The 20,763-nt window shown below is 42.0% G+C and overlaps 1 protein-coding gene across 6 annotated transcripts in view; it reads right to left on the bottom strand.

Moving 5' to 3' along the window:
• The window catches only part of slx4ip (SLX4 interacting protein), a 34,792-nt gene that overhangs the window by 13,865 nt on the left and 164 nt on the right, over positions 1-20,763 (bottom strand). Inside the window, exons 2-6 of one of the 6 annotated variants that reach the window (XM_051375257.1) lie at positions 20,227-20,364; positions 19,642-19,683; positions 12,781-12,870; positions 12,364-12,490; positions 395-472 (exon numbers count right to left, since the gene is read on the bottom strand). In XM_051375257.1, coding sequence (XP_051231217.1) covers positions 395-472; positions 12,364-12,490; positions 12,781-12,870; positions 19,642-19,668 — 322 coding nt within the window. In that variant the 5' untranslated portion in view covers positions 19,669-19,683; positions 20,227-20,364. Of the gene's footprint in view, positions 1-394; positions 473-12,363; positions 12,491-12,780; positions 12,871-19,641; positions 19,684-19,828; positions 19,973-19,997; positions 20,184-20,207; positions 20,476-20,763 lie in introns of those variants that run through there. The other 5 variants (XM_051375264.1, XM_051375248.1, XM_051375276.1 and 2 more) reach the window with 5 other exon arrangements.

The raw sequence follows: 20,763 nt of genomic DNA, 5'->3' as shown, positions 1-20,763 counted from the left end.
TGCTGCCTTAACATCCGAGCCCCTAGGGAGCAGATATTAACTTTACTGACAGGAAGAGAGCCATGTTGGTCCCATGAAAAGGTGGCCAAGGGTCACAGGCACTAGATGGGCCATGGAGATAGATTCTCACTGCCCTCCATAGACAGCCCTCCAACCTTTCTCTCTCCCACTCTCAGTAGCCTCTCAAGGGAACCACTTAATGGCTGCCTGTTCTCAACAACACCCAGAGCAGGTAGGGACAGGACATAAAAACAAGTGAGGGGGAGAAAAATCAACATGCAGACCACAGATGACTTGCTCCTTCTGTGGGAAATTTGTCTGAGTATGAGTTATTGAGATGTCTATTTCCGATTCATTTAACTGGGAATTGATTCATTGAATGTAGGTTACATACCTCCGTAGAGCTTCTTGGCAATACATCTGAGGTTGACATGACGCTTTAGAAAATTGGCAACTAGGTTGAAGCTTTTCCCTAAAAAAAAAAACAGAAAAACATTTAAGATTAAAAAAGAGCAGAAAGACACCTAAGCAAAGATTTTGTACATCTGACCCCATTTCCAGGCCTCTAGTGCCACTAGTGGGCAACTTTTGGATGGAGCTTTCTGGATGATGTGTGCTACCATTGTTGACATTCCCTGAAATACTCATAACCTTTATTCAATTTAACGTCATGTCACAAAACAACCACTGTTGGCAATCAAATCATATTTCTGGCTTGCAAATGTTATTCAGACAGTGAGATAAAGTGGTTAATCTAAGCACAAACTTTTTTGATCCAATATATAAAGCCCTTTATGAGATAAGTGGCACTACTCCCATGACACTGCAGACGCAGTCTAGGCTCCTGAATACAGGACTACAAATCAAACTTGTGAGAATACAGCAGCTCTACTCCCGTAACACACAAAACAATGTCCATTCTTATACATTACTCTACTGTTAAGCTCTCTATGGCTCTATATTCTTAGATACCATCAATTTCCGAACCTTAATCATATACTCTGTCTAAAGGGCCAGCCCACTCATTCATGGAGTGAGAAACTATTCGGTTTTAATTTAACTGGCCTCCCAGTTTGGCACAAGCGGAGAAACCATGGCTCGGGCCTCAGCTCTATTTTTCATGGAATGTTTGTCATGGTATGTAAGATGTGCTGGGCAGAAACAGTGGCCTGTTGCCTAATCTGGCAGGAATTTGTTGACTTAAAGCAAGGCTCTGGCTAACACGCTACCCAGTTGTTCTTTGTAAACAGAACAACAATGCTGGGAAGTTGACAGAGCCTTTTGGTACTGTCTTGGTGCCCTTGTCCTCTTCTTGATACAATGACAGTAAAACTATACCCGGCTTGACTTTACCACCACCTCTCTATTGGTGTTCTCATATTGCGGTTGTCGTGTGAAAACCTCATTAACTGCTAACTGTGGGGATTTTCGTATTTTAACTTCAATTAAAGGATTACATGTCTTCCACAGTTTGAGAAAATCCTGACCTCTTGCACTCAAGGCTCTTGCAGCACTCCCTGGATAATGTCAAATATGCACTGTCATCAAGCTAAAAATGAGGCTGTCTTTATCTAGGAAAAGCTGACATTTGGAAGTGCAGAGCTTTTCACCCGTCGGCAACAACACAATCGCAGTCATTCATCATTAAAACTTGTGCAAGTCTCCCCGAAAAGTTGACCTACACCTAGGACAAAAATGTTGTGTTATCACGAACATACAACACACAGAGCACACAGCATGTCAACAGCATTGGCCCACACACAAGTAAGAGGGGGCCTTTGTGAACGTCCCCCTTTCTCTGTTAGGTGATGTCATCTCAGCAACAACTCAAACCATCTAATTATCGTCTTCAAAAAGAAGCACTCTTCTTTGGATAATGACATGCAATTACAGAGATAGTTTGCCACAAAACTGCCACAGGTACACGCTTAGGTCGACTTGCAGTGATTAATGGCACCACCTCTGCTTTCTTTTTCTCTGTGCTTGTGACAAAGTTGGCGACCAGAGTCACTACATCAGTTCAAAAATATACAAAACATATCCGTAAATGAAGGAAGGAATACAATTAATGAGACAGTCAATCAAATCTCTTTCAAACAAAACAAGCTCAATCTGTCAGCCAAGAATAAATCAAAATGAAACTAAAGTGAGAAATCACCAGGTTATTAAGGCTTTTAAAATATGGATACTTGTTTGTTACTATGGTAACAAGCAATTGCAATCAATATTTTTCTAAAGATAACAGGGTAAAACCGTTACCTAGATGACAGGCTAAAACACAGTTTAGTATCTATGGGTATCTCCAAAAGCTCTTAAGCAGAAGTTTAGCCTACAGCAAAATGTACATGTTAGATCAACGTTAAACAGCTTAGTCAAGATTTGAGAAAATATATTAAAATCTCTCACAGAGCAAAAACTAATCTCTAATCTGCACATAATACAAAGGAGATTTATCAGGAATAAACATTCATTTTGTGTGAGAATTGGCATGAAATGACAATACTTGTTTGTGCACTTACTATGCATCAGTTTGTGAGAGTTTATACGATTATCGGATAGAGCCTTATTTACATTTTAGTTTCAGAATTAAGTTATTTGTGTTCCCAAATTCCAGAATATTAACAATAAGTAAATCTATATTTAATGCTATGATTTATTGTGGTGGTATTTCCCAAGATACTTCAGGGTAGTTCATTCTCATATGAAAGAAGCTCATCTTACCACCTTTTCTTCAGTCAGTGGTTAACTCATTATTTATCATTCTAGTCATCTAATCAGGGACTGACACCAACTCACAGCATTTGTGTAGCTCTGGGGATATAAAACCGGTAGGGTTCCAGGAGCTTGAGATTGGGAAGCCCTGTCCTGCAGCATGGTAGCCAATAGATATATATATAACAGCTTTAGGTAAATGATAAATAGGGATTTATAGGGATCATTTTACATCTTGTTTTGTCAACCAAGGGCTCAGGTAACTCTATAATAAAACCCAGTCTGTAAGTATAACAATGACCAATTTTGTACTGTATTGGCTCTTTACCACATCACATTGGATTTGCAAAAAAAAATCAAGAGTTAAAAAAGAGTAAATAGTTAAAGTCCATGTTTAATTCACAATGTAGTATTGGTAAACTGTTTTATCCATAATCCAATTAAACAAATAGACATAAACTTACAAGTAAAATGTTCACATCAGCTTGGCAACTTCCCTATTGGTGTTCTTCCAGGCTTCTAATGAAGCCATGGGTAGTTTTTGGTTTCTTCGAGGGCTTTTGGGGCTTAAGTCTAATCTTCAACAAGTGAAACACGTGTTGGATTGAGGTCAGGCGATTGACATGGCCACTCAGAACAACAACAAAAATGTGTCAAATTCTCCATCTGCCGATAACATCTTACTCCCACTTATAAACAACTAAGCTGTCAATAATACATTTGTATGAATGCACTTTGCTTAATCTATCCATCTAAAAAACTAAGTGAAACAAATATTCTACTCAAGGGAGAAATACATAGCTAACAACATGACTCACTGATGTTGTGAGCTATGTACTACCACTTCTTTCTATGTAAACTTTTAGTAGTATTTTTGATTGTTCGGCACCATTCAAACATTCAAAATGAAGTTTAAATAGATTACAACTTTTTGAACCAGGAGACACAAGATTTATGAGTGTGTAAGCTATTGGAGAACCACCCTCACTGAATTGTCTTTAGAGTTGGGGTCCTTGGAAGTCTGTTCCTTTAATACCTCGTGTACATAAAGTATATAACACTTGATACGCCAACAAGCTTTAAAATGGAGTACTTCATTAATCCCAAAGGGAAATTGCATTAACACACTGTATGGTATGTTGAGCATGTTTATAGTTCACAATAGCAACATTCCTTTATTGGAAAAAATCTGATATTCTGTTTTCTTTAAATAGCAAAGCAGTGATCATCCAGGCAGGAATGCAGATCTGGATCTCTGTTTTGTTTGTTCTGCCCATTCTGGGACCATAAGGGACCAGAAAGCAAGTATCTTTCATTGCACATTCATGTCTTTATATGTTTTGAGAAGCTTTGATTTAGTTTGTTATACTCTTTAGCCTCATGTCTAGCTCTACAACTATTCCCATTGCTTTCCCTGGTGGGTTGAGCTTGCCAATTCCCAGGACAAGTTTGACAGGGACGTCTGGACACAAAGTTGGGAACCAGTGCAACGCCATAGCCTGAGACATCAGCTGTTGCTCCAACTTTATAACGTCCTGCACAGCGCAGAGTTGCTCTTGGCCCTCTGCCCGGGTTCTCTCGTGCTAAGCTTACATTCATGTTTCTCTCTCACAAACAGTTTGCTAGTGCCTCCTTTGGGAATGAGTGGCTCCTTTCTGTGGCAACTGTGGCCCACAGTGGTGCAATACCAGAATCTGAAGAACAGAGACTTTAAAGGGTTTTATTCGTACTTCCTTTAAGAGAAGATGGTCTTGCTTAATTGTTTTGAAACCCAATGCACAACAATATTATGACAGGTCAAATCAAACAGTAAACAAGCCAGCACGCCATGTTTTCAGAAATGTGGTAGATAATATTGTAACCGCTTGTATGGAGAGTCTTCTACCATCTTGTAACATACCGCAGGACAACTGCAGAAAAAAAAAAACAGACTCCACAAGGCTAGTGCCAAGGCTACAATACTGTACTTTTGAGACACACACACACACACATGCACACACACACATGCACACAGACACATGCACACAGACATCCCTGCAGCTTTCACCGCTTCCTGGGAAAACAATGAGAGGAAAGAAAAGTCAACAAACCAAAAGGCATCCAGAGTGACTAGGACTGTAAAATGGAACAGACAGGGGTGAGAGGCATTCAGACCAGGGTTAAAGGTAAGCCCCCATGGAACAGACTTCATTAACTTCAGTCATATCCTGAGGAGATCATTAAAACAGCCATAGAAAACATAGCCCACTTCTTCGCACCATCCGCATTCCTGGCAGCCCATGCTGTTGTGACTCCTGCAGGAATCCATAAGAATTTCTGCTCTGCTATGAAGGCTTTTATGAAGTTCCTAGCAGGTCCTGGACAAGCATTCGGCTAACCACAGTGGGTCCAGAGCCTTTAACAGGAATAGTTCAATGAGTGTACACTCTCAGTGAATTTACTCTGAGCTTTCTGCTCAGGTTACCCAATGTCTTTAAGGTAATCTAAAAGAAAAAACCAGGTTTCCATAATCGTAAGCAAAACTTGCAGATGTGCATGACACATTAGGAAAGTATCAGCATGGTGAAGTGGCAACAGAAGGAAGGACTGATGTAAGATGCTAACTTTTAGCTATGCATCCTTGTTTTCAAAATAGTTCAATCCAAAGCGTGACTAAAATTAAAATGCAAATAAATAAGAAATGAATAAGGCGGTTTCCATGGATGAATGGAAGATTGTGCTAAAAATTCAGGCTCATGTGCAAAATAAGGAAAGAATTAGTGGCCTGTCAGTCAGTTAGTGCAAATGTTTCCACCATAAATGAAAAAAGCTCTTCAGGCTGCAGTATTATATATCATTAATACACTTAAATTATGCCAACACTGCTTCAAAAACATGGCACTGAGAAGGAGAAGAATCTGATTACCCACCAGCTGCATGTAAACGTAGGTTTTACAGTAACCTGGTTATTGCAGTGCATGTAAAGGCATTCTCAGATTTCCTGCTGTAACCTGATTTCTCTCATTAACCATGTTTCTAGTGTGCATGTAAATGTGGTGACTGCATGTCAGGAGAACTGTAATTCCCACGCAAACCCTTTATGAACAGGAGTTGAATCAGAAGGACAGTCAGACATCAGTGCCTGAGAATCCTGCTCTTTTGACATCTCTGCTTTGATGTGGACCCCCTCCCTCTGTCCTCAAGTGTGGGTGGAGAGTTGGGGCTTAGAAGGAGAGAGAGGGGTGGAGTGGTGAAGGATGAGAGAGCATGAGGAAGTTACCCATATGTAAGTGGGGGCTTTCCTGGAAGGACATCACTCTCTGTGTGTAACTGTAACTACGGCCGTAGCAGAGCACTGTGCCTTATCATCCTGCACAACGTCCACCTGAAACAATATTTGCACATGAGTGTTCAATTTAACATTTGGGTGACCCCTTCATCGCAGTTACAAAATACGCCGCAGCATGGTAGCTCAGGCCAACCCATAATGCAGCATGTGACTAAAGTGGTGGGGAGCATTTTGGAGCACACAACAATTATCGAGGGAAAAAAATCGAGTTCTCAGAAACATAATCTGATGAGAGAAATGCAGTCACAATACAAAATGTCATATTTAATCATCATTATATCTTAATTAGCCCAAGAGGCCACAAATCTCTCAAAGTGCTGCCACTGTTTATATTAAAAGAGCATTCAGAATGAGGAGGATGCAAACTGCTTATTTTGCATTAAGCCTCTTTGGATTAATGTTGTTCAGAGCAGTTTGTGGACTTGAGTTATGCACTGTGCTGCCCTTTTAAAACTCAGAGCACGGTCATTGGAAGCAGGCTGTCTCTGCTTACTAGGTCCTCTGCAAATCTGCTAGCCTGTGTTTAAAAATCCCAATAGATGACCCACGGAACCCATCGATCTAGGTTTTGCTACCAGTGACTAATGATAATAAGCAAGTAAGGTTGTGACAAAAAGACGGAAATTCTTTATTGAACTGATAGAAGTTTTTATGTTAAAAAGATCTACAATTAAACTGTTGCTGCTGTTATGGCCTTTCCTGACAACACAGGGCAAATTTGGCACACAGCACTAGAATGACATCTGTCCACAGGAAAAACCACAGAGCTCATAAGAGCACATGACACAGGCCCACTTCTTTAAAAGTGAAGCAAAGAGCAGAGGAAAACAACGACATCCACTAAAACGTTTCAGTAATTCCTAAAACAAGGCATTCTGGTCAGGCTGAACACTTAGCATGAGTTCAAGAGAGTGTGTGCCATCTCCCAGACCAGATTGTGGTAAAGGGGAACAGTCACATGAATGTGATCCGTGCTCAGGCTCAGGCTCAGGCCCTAATTATATGGGAAAAGAGTGTGGTGTGACAGCTATGGCGGGGATTGCGGTTGTGTCCTAAGAGACTGCAGCTGACCCTGCGGAGAAGGAGAAGAAGAGAAAGTGCGAAAACATAAAGAGATGACATGAGGAGAGCAGAGAGGACCAGACATGGAGGGCACAGGAGAGGAGAGGAGAGGAGAGGAGAGGAGACAAAGAAAAAGAATGAAAGTGTGTATGTATATGTTTAAGAATAGGGAGAGGGGGGTTGACAGTGGAGTCAGACTGTCCTATGTGTTGCTGTTGAGTAATGCTGGGGGCTTACAGGAAGGATTTAAAGAGCCACAGCAACACCACAAAGCACCAGGGGGAAGGGGGTTGCCCAGCAGGAGCCAGTGGAAGGAGGGTGAGGGGGGAGAGGGGGAGGCTGGAGTGGCTACTCTGATCAGGATCCATTTCCAGCCTGGGCCTTGGAATTCCTTTGTTCCTGTCACAGGTCTCCGTTTCCCCCTCGCCTTAATCCCAGCCTGCCTCACGCCCAGCAACACAGAGCAGGGCAGGTAACTCTGCCACAGGCATGCCTCTCTATTTACAGACCAGTCCCCACATAACAGCCACTCACATAAATAGTAATAACTGTGGTAGCCCTGAGTAGAACCAAGGTGGGTTAATACAGGTTGTCTAGTTGGCACTACAAACGTACTAACCGTGTCTTCAGGAAAGTGCTGTGAACTGTCACAGTAGGAGGCTGAAAGGCTGACATGTATTCATTCTCCTTAAAATGGACTTCCAGCACACAATGGCTATATTTGTGCACTTTGTACACAGAAAGTCACATTTTGACAGAATCGTTTTTCCAAATTTGATAAACTGTTATAGCCTGGGTCTGTGGGCCTTCAAAGAGCCTGTGAGGCCAAACAAAGCTAAACCCATGACAGGGCAGTGCAAAAATTAACCATCTCCCTTTCTGTCTTGAAACATCCTCCGCATTCTTCATCGGGAGGGAGATGGTCATTCGTAAACACATTCTCCAACAGTAAAGCTATCCAGCAACACTTGTGCTTTTCCCGCAATGGCTGTGGCCAGGCTGCCTTAAGCCCCCTTCATAGGGCTGCCAAGAGGAGTCAGTGGTACACTGTGCAGCACTCGCAAAGCCCTCTCCCACGGCTATTAGTGACCATTCATCTGGGGAGCCTGGGAAAATGCCTCTCCAGCCTGCCGTGGCCATGGGGAAACGGGCTGGCAGGTGTTCCCTCCCCCTAAGCCCTGGCACCTGTGCAGGGAGAGGAAGAAGGAACCAGCTCTGCCATGGGCTAAAACGGACTCTGGGTACCACTGTGCCAAGGCTCCTCCAACTCCTCTGACTGGTAGAAAGACTCTGAAACGAACCAGGCTAAACAATACCAGAGCTCTGCCTCAGATAGAGAGATCAATGTGGTTGTATCAATACTAATAGCAGGCGTAAGACATCTGGCAATGTGCTTTGGCAGTTTGAAATGGCATGTTAACTAAATCCGTGTAAAATGGGCCTTCTCCGTTTACACTCACAAATACATACACCATTATGGACTACAACATCAATATCCCCTTGAGGTAAAACAATACTAAACGACCAAGAGCAAAAGAAAAATCAAGATAACACACAATCAGCAGTGTAAGTAAACACAATCTAATCTGAAGAAAAAAAGTAGAAGTGTATTAGTAATGTCTGGCAAACAACCTCTTGGGCAGTCTGTACAGCATGTTGTGCCGTCAAAGGCCAAGTCTGAAATGAACAGATCTTCAGTCTAGTTGGGACTGACCAATGTTCAGCATGTTTACAATCATTGGTTTTGTTATTTTTCTGACTGCTGATAAAACAAATTACTGTAAAAACTTTGGATCTGAGGCAACTCTCTCTGTCTGTATTCACCACCCTGTAGTCTCAGTGTCCCACCTACAGCACTATCTAATTGGTTGTCATGTGCAACAGTAGAGGAAATATGTTTTTAAAGATGAAGTGGAAAAGTGTGCAAAAGCATTGAATAAACATATGTTTAAAGAACTCAGATTTCTCACTTAAGTAAAAGTAGCAACCACAGTGTAAAAATACTTAAAAGTAAAAGTCCTGCATTAAAAATCTTACTTAAATAAAAGTAGAAAGCATTCACATCAAAATATAATCAAAGTACCAAAATGGCCCAAAGTGCAAAGTAACTAGTAACTAAAGTTATCAAATCAAGTAAAAAAGTCAAAAATGTGCCTCTGAGATGTAGTGGAGTAGAAGTATAAAGTACTGTAAACACTTTAATATAGTTAAAGTAACTAGAAACTGACATATTTAGTACCTGAGTAAATGTACTTAGAATAACCAGTGGTGGAGTATAAGTCTAAGCCTAAAGATTTTCATGTTTACTGCAAATATATATCAGTTTCCTTGATTACTAATAATTGATATCTGTATCGGCTCAGAAAAAAACATATCGGTCGATTCCTACTTTCTCGGCCTGTTTTCTGCAAAGCAGTGGCATCTTCATGACAAATGTGACACTCTTGCTGTCACAGAGCATAACCACCAGCTCCCTTACTCAAATATCGTATCAAATGACAAAAATGTATTCCTCAAAGCACAGAGAACCTATTATCCACTCATTTTCGATCTGTAATTACTCTGAGAAATGTGGGTGTGTTCAACACGGTCTACCAGGGAGAATGCAAGAGGCCTCTCCCAAGCTCCCCTTCCCTGGGCTTCTAAACGTCTAGCATGTCCATTCTCCTTGTCCAGAGCCAAGATGTTTGGTGGGAAAAGTTCCCTCTGTTCATCTCTCTAAAAACATAAATAAATCACATCACTATGAGCTAATCATGAAGTCTCAAGTAGCCTGGGTAAAAAAAAAAGGAAAATGAGGTGGGGGCTGGGGGTTGACAGTTGGACCTCTGCAGCTGAGATTGGAAGAAATGGCTTGGATTTATGTTGGCAGAAGAGATGGGATAAGCCTCTCTCTGACATATTCACTGGGTGCTATAAACACACACACACACACACACACACACACACACACACACACACACACACACACACACACAACACAGCATACATACATAAAATTACAATAACCCATAGAGATAACTCAGACACAAACACTTGCACTGAAGGACCTTGGAATGTAAAAAGCTGTTGATGGCTCATTTGAAGTGCCAACAGCTGAGGCTGTTACGCTGTTCTTACTGCTGTCTGTTGGCGGAAGCCCCTGTGATTTCACACTGGCACCAGCTCAAACACCAAGACCCACAATCCCCCTCCCATACCATCCCACACATAGCCCCACACTCCAACCGCCTATTCTTGGCCCAGACATCAGTGTTACCCCCCCGCCTGACACCTTTCTCTATAGGCAACAACATGCACGTGTTCCAGCACATACACATGTCTCACACCAGGATATCCAGCTTAATTCTGCTCTCAAATAACATAATGCTGCACACACACACACACAGATGTAAATAGGTCTTCTGCTGAAACAGATACACGCAACAAAAAAAAAAAAAAAAAACTGCTTCCATTCACTGCTACGGACAGTCAGAAAGTCCTGTGAGGATTAGCAGGTTAGCATTTGACCTGCATGCAGAATAGACGACCCCTGTACTTAATACCCACCCTGAGGTTTGCTGGGCTTCTCTCCCTAAGCCTATAGTCTGTCCTCCCCTTTTTATGGCTCCTGCCTGCCTGCTTACTTCTCACAGTCACAGTCTCCACCTTTACTGCTCTGCCGCCTCCCTCACATGGGACAATGAAAAGACCAAGAATGTCATTACACTCACTTAAGACCTTTAATAGGACTAGAGCACATGAACTGTGTAGGCCTGTTTTAGGCGTTATACCTTTTCATGTTCTGAAAGGGGAAAATTCTCCGATATGGTACGGAGTCATGTTCCACTGGTTACATTCTTTTTGGCAAAGCTGCAAGGAGCTTAATCATTTTTACATGCATATTTCACTGCTGAAATACTGATAGTCCCCTTGTTCACACAGTGGAGCGAATGTGTGCGCGAAAGTGTGTGTGTGTGTGTGTGTAGAGCCTCAGTCTGTGATCTCCATCGTTAGAGTTGTCTGTCTCTCCTCAGTCTGTCATAGGCAATATGAGACAGGCTTTTCAGTAACTTTACACTGTCAACCTGTTCACACGTAGCCCAAAGGGAGGATATACCTCTCCTACACACTGTCGCTCCTTCTGATTCTCATTGGTTCTGACGTGTATGAGCGCCTGTGTGCATGCATGTGAGCGTGCATGTCTGCTTATGAAGACTGTATGTTTTATGAAGAAAATTACACATTTTGAATGCATGTGTGTATGAAAACAATGCACACATGGACACGCAGTTTTAGTGGATAAGAAGACTTAAATGGAGTGGCGTGAGAGGCAGAGCTGCAGCCACAGAAGAAACTTTATGGGGCCGACTGCCCTGTAATCCCACTCTCACAGTCAGGCCTGCCCTGCTGAGTGAGCCCAGCTTAACTGCCCTTAACTGCTACCTGTGACAAACCTGTCTGCCTTACAACATGCAGCAGGGGTTCTTCTGCAGCTAAGCTTACAGTGCTTTAAAGGCATGTGTGTGGGTGGCTGGAGGAATGTACTCACATTTGATAAATAGGGATGTATGGAAGTGGAGCATCATTTATTGATTTTTCTCTCTGTGTATGTGGTTGTATGTGGATATGTGTCAACTGCTTTTGGTTAGCTAAAAGTACAGATAAACACAGGTGTGTCAACACTACATTAAACAGAAGTGTAACAAACATTAGCCATTTTAATGGACTTACGTTTTGTGCCAAGTAAAACAGTGCAACACAATATAAAAACTCCTATCAGTGCTTGACTTCAGGTCACACCCTGGGCGTAGAGAGCCACCGTGTCCCAACTAGTTATGTTGTCTTTCCTCCCACACTCGCCTCAAAAAGGTAGCCATGGAATACTTTTTAGACTCTTTTGTAACTTGGTTCCCATCCTCATCAGAGCTCAGTGGTCCACCTCCATGCACACAGCCATATCCAAGCGGATAAATAATGGTTTTGAGTTCATTGCCAAAGTAAACCATTTTACTTATTCAAGAGTTGATGACAGACATACCTTAGACAAGGAAAGGGAAAATGTAGATGACTACATTCCAGAGGAATGAGCAACAGTGAAATCTAAACAAAATAAATACATATCACTTATACTCATTACCAAATAACAATTTCAACTAATGCTCCAAGTAAACACATGATAAACCCAATAATGAATCACAAAGCAATAAATTACATCATAGTAAATACTGGACTATTTGGCTCTAGTGCAGTGTAATGAGAGTCACTAGATGGTGTGTTACCTTTCACAAAAAAGGCTGAAGCAGGTGCCAGCTCCTTCTTCTGTTTGGGCTGTCTTTTAACATGGAGGGACTCTGTGTACTGCTTAACCCTCTGGTCCACAGCATCTCGAACCAGGGCTGTAACTTCCTACAAACAGTATGCAGATATTTTAGTACAGCAACACGCTGTTGAACGGCTGAGAGGGCTCAAGTTTTTGATGATCAAGTAAAAGGCCAGGAAGGCAACTCCACAAGAGGCTAGGTGGAGGGATGAGAACAGTTTTGTAACAATGAAAACCCCTAAGAAGAATAGACAGAAGGCTCAAAGTCATTTCAGATTCCACGCTGCTGTCTTTTGAAAAGGCCCCAAGCAGAACAGAAGCCATATATTCACTCACACACTTTTTCACACCCACGCCCTTCTCCCTGTGTCTGTACCTCGATGTGGTCCGTAGTAAACCAGCTGGCGTCCTCTTGGCTGCCCAGGGGCAGAACGTGGAGATCCACCAGCACAGCAAAGTTCCCACACTGTAACACAAAGAGGAAGGACAGCCACAGGTTGCTGAGGGGCATTGAACTCACAGACAACAAAGGAAATCAGAGTGTGGGTGATTGACAGCGAGACAAACCACGACGACCCCCTGTGTCCTCAAACATCACCCCAGGCCTCTCACAGCAGTCCTCCTCCCTCCTGTTTCTCTGTCTAGCCATCTCTTTACCAATCTCTTTACAAAAAGGTATGGCCCTGTCTGTCTCCTCAAGTTTCTCTTATCTCAGCATAAAAACTATTTTCTCCTTCAATAAACTTTGCAATGCAGTTACTGCCTCAGGTCACAATAGGCTGCATAGGAAAGTCTAAATATGTACCACATAAATGAGGATTATCCTACTTTGTATCAGAGTGGTGATAAAACTCTGCAGATCTACCCTAAAGCGCTACATGTTTCTGCACTTCTGCACTATAACTTTTGAGTGCTATAGAAAGCTGAGTAGAGGGCTGCAGAGTAGATTCCTAAAGCACTACGTCATTGTGTCAATGACAATAAGCTACAAGGGACAGGGAGGCCAAAAATGCCGCGGCTGGTTAAGTTGCTGTTACATCTTTCTCAGGCTAGCCTGATTATGGTTTACACATGAGTGCAAAAGCTGCCCACTGCAGAGAGCAAATGGATGTGGGTCTCGTGTGAACTTCGCCTCTCCATGGACAAGGAAGTAATGGATGGACTGAGACCACCCACAACATGACACAGAGGAGCAACAAGTACTGCCCTAAAACCCAGAGTGATAATGCAGCAAAAAGCATTGAACTGAGTGGGGTAAGAATAACACATAAAGACAAAACCAGGCACAGATTTCAGGCTCACTGTGTAGAACTGGAAAAGAGTGCATACAAACAGAAGAAGTTATTCATTTAGTAACTGGGAATACTTGTGCAGACTAAAATCTTTGTTTTGAGCCAGGCTTGTCTCCCTGGGCTGAAGTATTGCAGACAGAATGACTAAATTCTACAACCCAGACTTGAGGGATGTTCGTACGGCCTCGCTCTCAGGACGACGCGAGAGAAATTAGCAGGGTGTGCAGGGGAAGGCCCCCGCTACTTAGGTCCTAATTCTAGACACAAGCCTACACTTCCCAACTCCAAACTCTCTCCAGTTGTGTCTTCCTCTTGTTTAAAAAGGAGGTAGTTCCTTCATCAAAAAAAGGAGGTTGAGAGAGTTTTATTCACCGTCAAAGTTGGGCCCGGGAACCTTTCATCAAGTGACATTAAAAGGCTGAATGCTGTCTTTAAGCAAATCGAGCTGCAAAAAATTCTCCTTTTCCCCCATGAGAGCATTTTCCTTTCTCATTGTTTTTGTGCAAATAATAAGTACAGTGAGACTGCTTCCTTATTTTTACTTGCAGATCAACTGGAGTAGAGGGCGCCACCATATGACTAATCAGTGAAGGTTGTAATCACTTTCAGTCATAGCTTGCACTGTTCTTCTGCGGGACATGTCAAGTCCTAAATCCCGAATGTGTGCCAGCTTGTACCTAAGAATGTCTGTGTTGCCAAATCAAATGGGAAATAAATGTTATTTTAAGTCTCTTATAAAGGCAACACATTAATCTTTGATCCACTGACTCATCACTCCATATCCTGAAAGATGTGAGAACACCACATAAAAGTCCAAGCATCGAGATGTGATAACCACAAATAGAAAATTCTCTGTGCAGAAATATGAACAAAAGTTGTTATACAAAAACATGCTTTCACAAAGAAAAGAATGCCATGGACCAGAACAGAGCCCCCCTTGTATGCAAGCTCCTCATGTATAAAATGTGTGCACGTTGCCTGTCAGTATCAACTCATCCCTACAGATCAGTATTCTCTCCATCCTCTGCCCTTTGTCTCACAGCGGTCCACGGATGACTGGTGGCCTCAGCTGACTGCCTCCAACAATTACCAGTGTGTGGGAAAGCCTAGCAACAGAGGGTCAGACCTTGTCAATCAAATACCAGGGACGGACTAGTGGATGAGCCCCACAGTGGTTTCTTGGGGCTGTGCTTGACACACGCTGGATGGGTTTTGGTATCCTGACTTTAGTGTCTGACTTTTGAGAGATGACAGTTGGGTAGAGGAACTATGTTACACATATAAATCCTGTGAAACTTAAAATGTTTTTTGTTTTTGTTTTTGTTTTGTCAACCTGCATGTGTGTAAATGCTGACGGGGACCACAAGATCAATCTTCTAAGGTACCTGATGTAAAATTACACGAGCTAATGCAAGCTCTAAAGAGTGACTTGATCAATATCCTGGAACAAACAGAGCAGTATAGGGAGTGCGGTCCTTATGGAGAGAGACAGCAGGATGAATCCACTAAAGTGGTTTTCTGAGATTCTGATTGAGTCTGTGTTTTGGGCTGAAAGCCAGACATCTAGCCAGCCTTAGACTAGCCTTTTATCACATTAGAGCAGCAGACAAGACTCAACTAGGAACTGGACATTAACGATAAACACTGGTCTGCCCCTTACACAAAAACAGCATGTGATTCCCTGGGTTTCTCAGAAATTGGGGGATTTTGTCAGGAATGCAAACTAATGCAATCACACTAATAAGAAAACAATTAATTTGCCTAGAGAAACTGGCGGCTTGTTGGAGGCAAAGTTCCTGCTGAAGTGTCAATCTTTGAATGGAGGCTGTGCTGTGTCTAGGAGCTAGGGGAGTTTTTACAAAGGGCATTTGTGTTGAGTGTGGCAGATAAGACAAAAAAGCAGTAGAATCTAATTTTACACAAAGGCTCTGACTACAATCACATCATGTGGTCTAAATTTGTCAACTCCCAGCACAAAGAGTGACCTGTGGATCTCTGAGCTGAACTCTGTCATGAACTATGACCTCCACGTATCCCCCCTTAAAACCCAGCTATGGCCCCTCTTCGGTAAGATCTCTGCAAGCGGCCTAATACTTTGTGGATGCAGTAATACAGACCACAAAAACCTTGTCTTAAGCCAGATAAGCCGAAAGTACCTGAAATCCTTTATGCCCAAAAAAAACAAAAAACAAGATGAACAAATTCAAAACAGTCCTCTCAGCAATACACATATAGCATTCTTTATAACACCATCTCTACAGGATCCTAAGCAGGACCCTACAGGATTTAATTAACCTGATATTCATTTATCAAATTCATGAGCTATCCTATTTTGTGTACTTTGCTTTGACACATTTAAGGCAATACTCTGAGCAACTGTCGCTGTTGTTGAAAAAGAAAGGTTTGATAAAGGGCCAAGTTCTAGAGGAAGTTACTCTTTTCATACATACTAAAGTGGGCCAGTACGGCTTTGTTCTCTGTCTTGCACAGGCTTTTTAGAGTTATGAACAGAGGCTGAAGGCTGAATGAGAGGCGGCAAGGAGCGCTACTTAATACCAAATCCTTTATTGTGCCATCTTTTGTGTGCTGTCACACAGTGAATGAATGGGACCGAGTCTTCCTGCAGGCTAAGCTCAACTTCTCTATCCTAATTCTCCGCACTGCCAATCTGATATCCATGACCTGCAGGGGAAAAAAGGGTTAACAAAGACAAAAACATTAGAAACATTTGAGACCGAAGCTGCTTTACATAGTCCACAGCACAACATGAGAAAATTCCTTCATATTTTCTGTCTGTAAATAAACAAATCCTGATTCAGACCCACTGACAGCTCCTTTCCCTTTCTAGTGTTCAGGGCTCTGGTCTATATCACTCTCAGTTCCCAAAACACTCTCTACCTTCCCTTATCTCTCTCCCAGACCCAGCTCTCCATCCTCCCGCCTGTGTTGGCACGGGGCCCAAACTCTTGGAGCAGCTTCACCCGCCTCCCCACCTCGCTGCCCTTTGCCATTGCTATCGCGCCGTATAAGAACCAGACCTTCTCGGACTGCACTTAGCTTAGAGGCTAACACTAACCAGCCACAGATGTTTACATTGGGAGTGAAGGGGCAGCAGATGCGGTCTCACTCAATAAAACTTGCATCTCTCCCACTCTCCCTTTGTGTCTCTCTTTTCCTGACTTTCTCTCTCTTTCTGCAAGTCTGCAAAGAACCCAGGGGAGCTCTTTAGATCTGTGGGTGTGACAACCTTGCTCTCAGACTTTATTTGCCTTATTTCCAGCTCTTTCTGTGCTGTGAGTCACCTGGGTTTCCCCTTAAAAAAAAAAAAAAAAAAAAAGAAAAGACAATACTCTCTTCCAATTTTTCAAACTGCCAGATACTGAGCGGCGAAGTGAAGCTTGAGACGTGATTATTATTGAGGCGAATGTTATTTACAGATAGTGCGCGGAAGAGTTTTGTGTGCAAAGCTCCCTTCATTCAGGTGAATGTTAGCACACCTGAGTCCTCTTTATTTGATGATAAAAAGAGACACAACCCAAGAGTGGAATTCCAGCAGCAAGAACAGACAGGAATATCTCCAGGTAACACTCAGCAAACAAAACTCAGGCAGACACATCCTTGAGAAATTGGTAGATGGAGAGAAATAGCAGGCGGAGCAGTGCTCGACCTCATTAGGAAATGTGAATTATGTACGGCAATGTAGGGCAGTGCTGAGATGAAAGCACTTTTTTTTTTTTTTTTACCCATGTCACCTTCTCTTGTGAAAGATTCCCTAAGTTGGAAAGTGTCAAAATGTTTCTAATCAGACCGCAATGATTTTGTACAGAGGCATGATGTGTGGTCTGATATGAGCTCATCTACACAGTGACAACAACACTAAACAGCACATAAACCTCTGACATTAAACTGCTCTGTGATACCTCAATCTTTTATTCTCAAAAAACTCTGTCTCAACCCACTACATTAGATGGTTAGAAAGTCAGCAGTGCATATTGCTAATAGAAGGCAGATTGCAGAGCTCCGCAGTGGTAATGTCCTGGCAGACAGCAAGCGCTTCAGTGGATCAGTGTTTTAGCCTGCAGGCCCTTTTCGGGAGGTCTGAGAAGTGGCAGGTCACTATATAGTCTAAGCCTATTTAAGAAGGAGCATACCAGCACCTCCTGCAGTTCCACAGACCAGGGAGGGGGCTGCTTTGAAAACATCTTAGGAGAAAGAATCATAAAACACACTGCTGAACAGCCTACTAAACATGGCATGTTGAATCCAAGAACATAACTCATAATTGCTTCAATAATCCTTTGCACTCTGCGCAAGCTGGCAAACAGAATTTGCAACATGCCCTTTATGAAAACAATGTCTCTGTTTGGGTAATTGTTCTTTAATATTCTGAGAAGTTAATCAATTCATTAAAAAACATGGTGGTAACGGTGTTTGTTTTGCGAAAGAGGAGCCCTGGGTAGCGCCTTGAATGCTATTGTTTGGACTGATCCCTTCTAACATACTTGTTTGTGGGTAGTCGGTTAAGCATGGTAGAGGCAGTGTGCATTTTCTCAGGCAGAGTAATACAACAGGATCATTATGTGCCCAGTGGGAAGGAACCTTCCATGAACCTCCAGGGTTTTACTCTCCCACAACCAGCTGAGGGGGGTGATGGGGTAGCCTGTACGCAGGCATGCATATGAAACAAATAAAGGGAGTGAATGCAATATCTGGTCAACTAGGCACACATGGCATTACGGAGGATGTGAGAGATCAGCGCAAATGTCTGCAGCCCTCGTCCAAAACTCTCAATAAATGAAACATCAACAAAAGAGAGACCAGTGGCTTTTCTTGCACTTAACAAAAACATCTGATGTGCATTATTCCTGACAGAGCATCAGACTGAGGATGAACAGCTTGGCTCTTTGGTAGAATGAGTTTCCTCTGCTCTGTATGGCTGTGTCCATTAACAAAAGGCTCTCGGGGAGGCAGTCAGTTGAGATTTGCAAAAGGTGACCAGAAACTCTGAATAACGAGTTCTAAGGAATGAATAACAACATCAGAATGTGGAGGCGAGAGAGCTCAAACGTGTATCTGTACTTCCCCCTAGTGGCCAAAGAATTTGTTCTTGAGAAGTACAAAACAATGGCTATAGCGAAGCCAACAGGGAGGATGTTGAAACAGAATATTAATAGTGTAAATGTTGCATAGTAAGCAAGCATATATTCCTGTTTGCATATTTTCCACACTGAACAGCTTTCCAGTGGTTTAACATAGACCATAATAACTCAAGCCTCTTGCTGGAAGTAGTGTCTGTAGCAGTTCTACTGTTTGGCAATAACACAAACATAGTTGTTTACCATGAACGCTGACAAAAGCTGAAAAGCTGTAACCGAATGCAGATTTGTTTTATTCTTTAGTATCTCGTGTGCATTTTACGTGAGGAAACATTTTTAAAGTAATTATGGGGATTTGTGGTCACCCAAAAGCTCATTTGCTTAGAAACAAGAGATTTTCCAACATATGTGCACGTTCACAAGATACTAAACTTAACCTAACCTTTTACTTGTTTACATGTGTTCTTGCCAAACTGGACACACAAAACTTTATAATAAACAGGTTATAAGCTCTAACCTACCAGTCACATGGGCACAGCATTGAATAAAGTTTGCTGAGGAAGGTCTGGAGCAGATATCATTCAAAAACAAAAACTTGGAAGGTCATAAATAACTTGAACAAAACACTTTAAAACAGACACATATACATGTTGAAATAAACACAACAATTAATATTATATGTTCTTCTTGAAAAAGATTGACTTTTATATGCAGTTTGAGTTTGTTCCCAGCGTTCAATAGTTGTGGAGTAAACATTAAACGTTTTAATATAACACAAATACTGCTAATAATGCTAGATTATTTGAATGCAGCGCTGTCTGTATACTGTATCATTTATTTCTCACTTACCTTAATGACAAATTTGATTGGAGCCATCTCTGTGAGTTTCACCTGAAACAAGTGTAAAGTCCTGGATTAAAAACAAAACTCCCCAATGACCATACACCGTAGATAACATGTGATATTAAGTTTACTAAGATAATAACACTAGCTGTCTTATCTCATACTATTATTTATATCACTCTTATTCACCTACCTCATGTACATAAAGAAACCTGCACGTTAAATATTCATGCCAACATCCTTTACACTAATTGTCTCCAAATGTTATTGTTTATTGTTTGTTTGTATACACGTATAACTACATATTGAACTTGTTGTTCTGTTTAGGCTTTAGGATTATGAAGTGTTTGTGGTAATCTTACACTATCACTTGGTAAATCTGTTTTTAGTGACACAATATCGATTTCTTTTAGCTCCAGTATTGGTGGTTCATCAGACACCGGTTCGATTAACCTAACAACAGCTTATTGATTAACCGTAAATCAACAACAACAACACGACGTGAGGCCGCCGTTAGCAGATACACAGAGCACAGACACACTTTGTTGTGTAAAGGACACCGAGAGACTCACAACAGATTATTTTTCGTACCGCCAAAAGTGTTCGTCGAAAAACGGGCGAGGGATGACGTCACAGGCAGTTTGTAGTCCCAACCGCTGCGAGGAAGCGAGCACGAGCCGGAGTTTGTTGTTCAGAGGCTACAGACACAGAGTGACACCGACTGGCCGTCTGTGTTGTAAACAACAACAACAACAACAACAACAACAAAATAATCAATAAATAATGTGATTGTCGGTCGTGAACAGCAGCGATTAAAGACTAGCGAGAGAAAGCGACCGTTTATCTGAAAGGACCACACTAGGACCTAACGCTGTGGCCGCTACCATGGAAACGAGTCGTTATTACTCTCGAGCTTATAACGTTGTCCAGTTGAATGTAAACGTTATTTTTTAATCACACAAAACCCATTATAATGTGACATAAACACAGTTTGCTTTGCTCTAGCATTGTATATTTCAAGAGCATACCAAGAATTTGTTAATTTTCTGTCAGGCACTGCTATCCGAGCCTAACTTTGCCTCACATACAGTCTTAAATAGACGCCATAGTCGCTTTTAACTCGTCTTA

This window comes from Dicentrarchus labrax, unplaced genomic scaffold (assembly GCF_905237075.1).
Source record: "Dicentrarchus labrax unplaced genomic scaffold, dlabrax2021, whole genome shotgun sequence".
Taxonomy (NCBI): domain Eukaryota; kingdom Metazoa; phylum Chordata; class Actinopteri; family Moronidae; genus Dicentrarchus; species Dicentrarchus labrax.
Note: the sequence above shows the minus strand (reverse complement) of the source record. Positions and strands in the feature narration are given on the sequence as shown.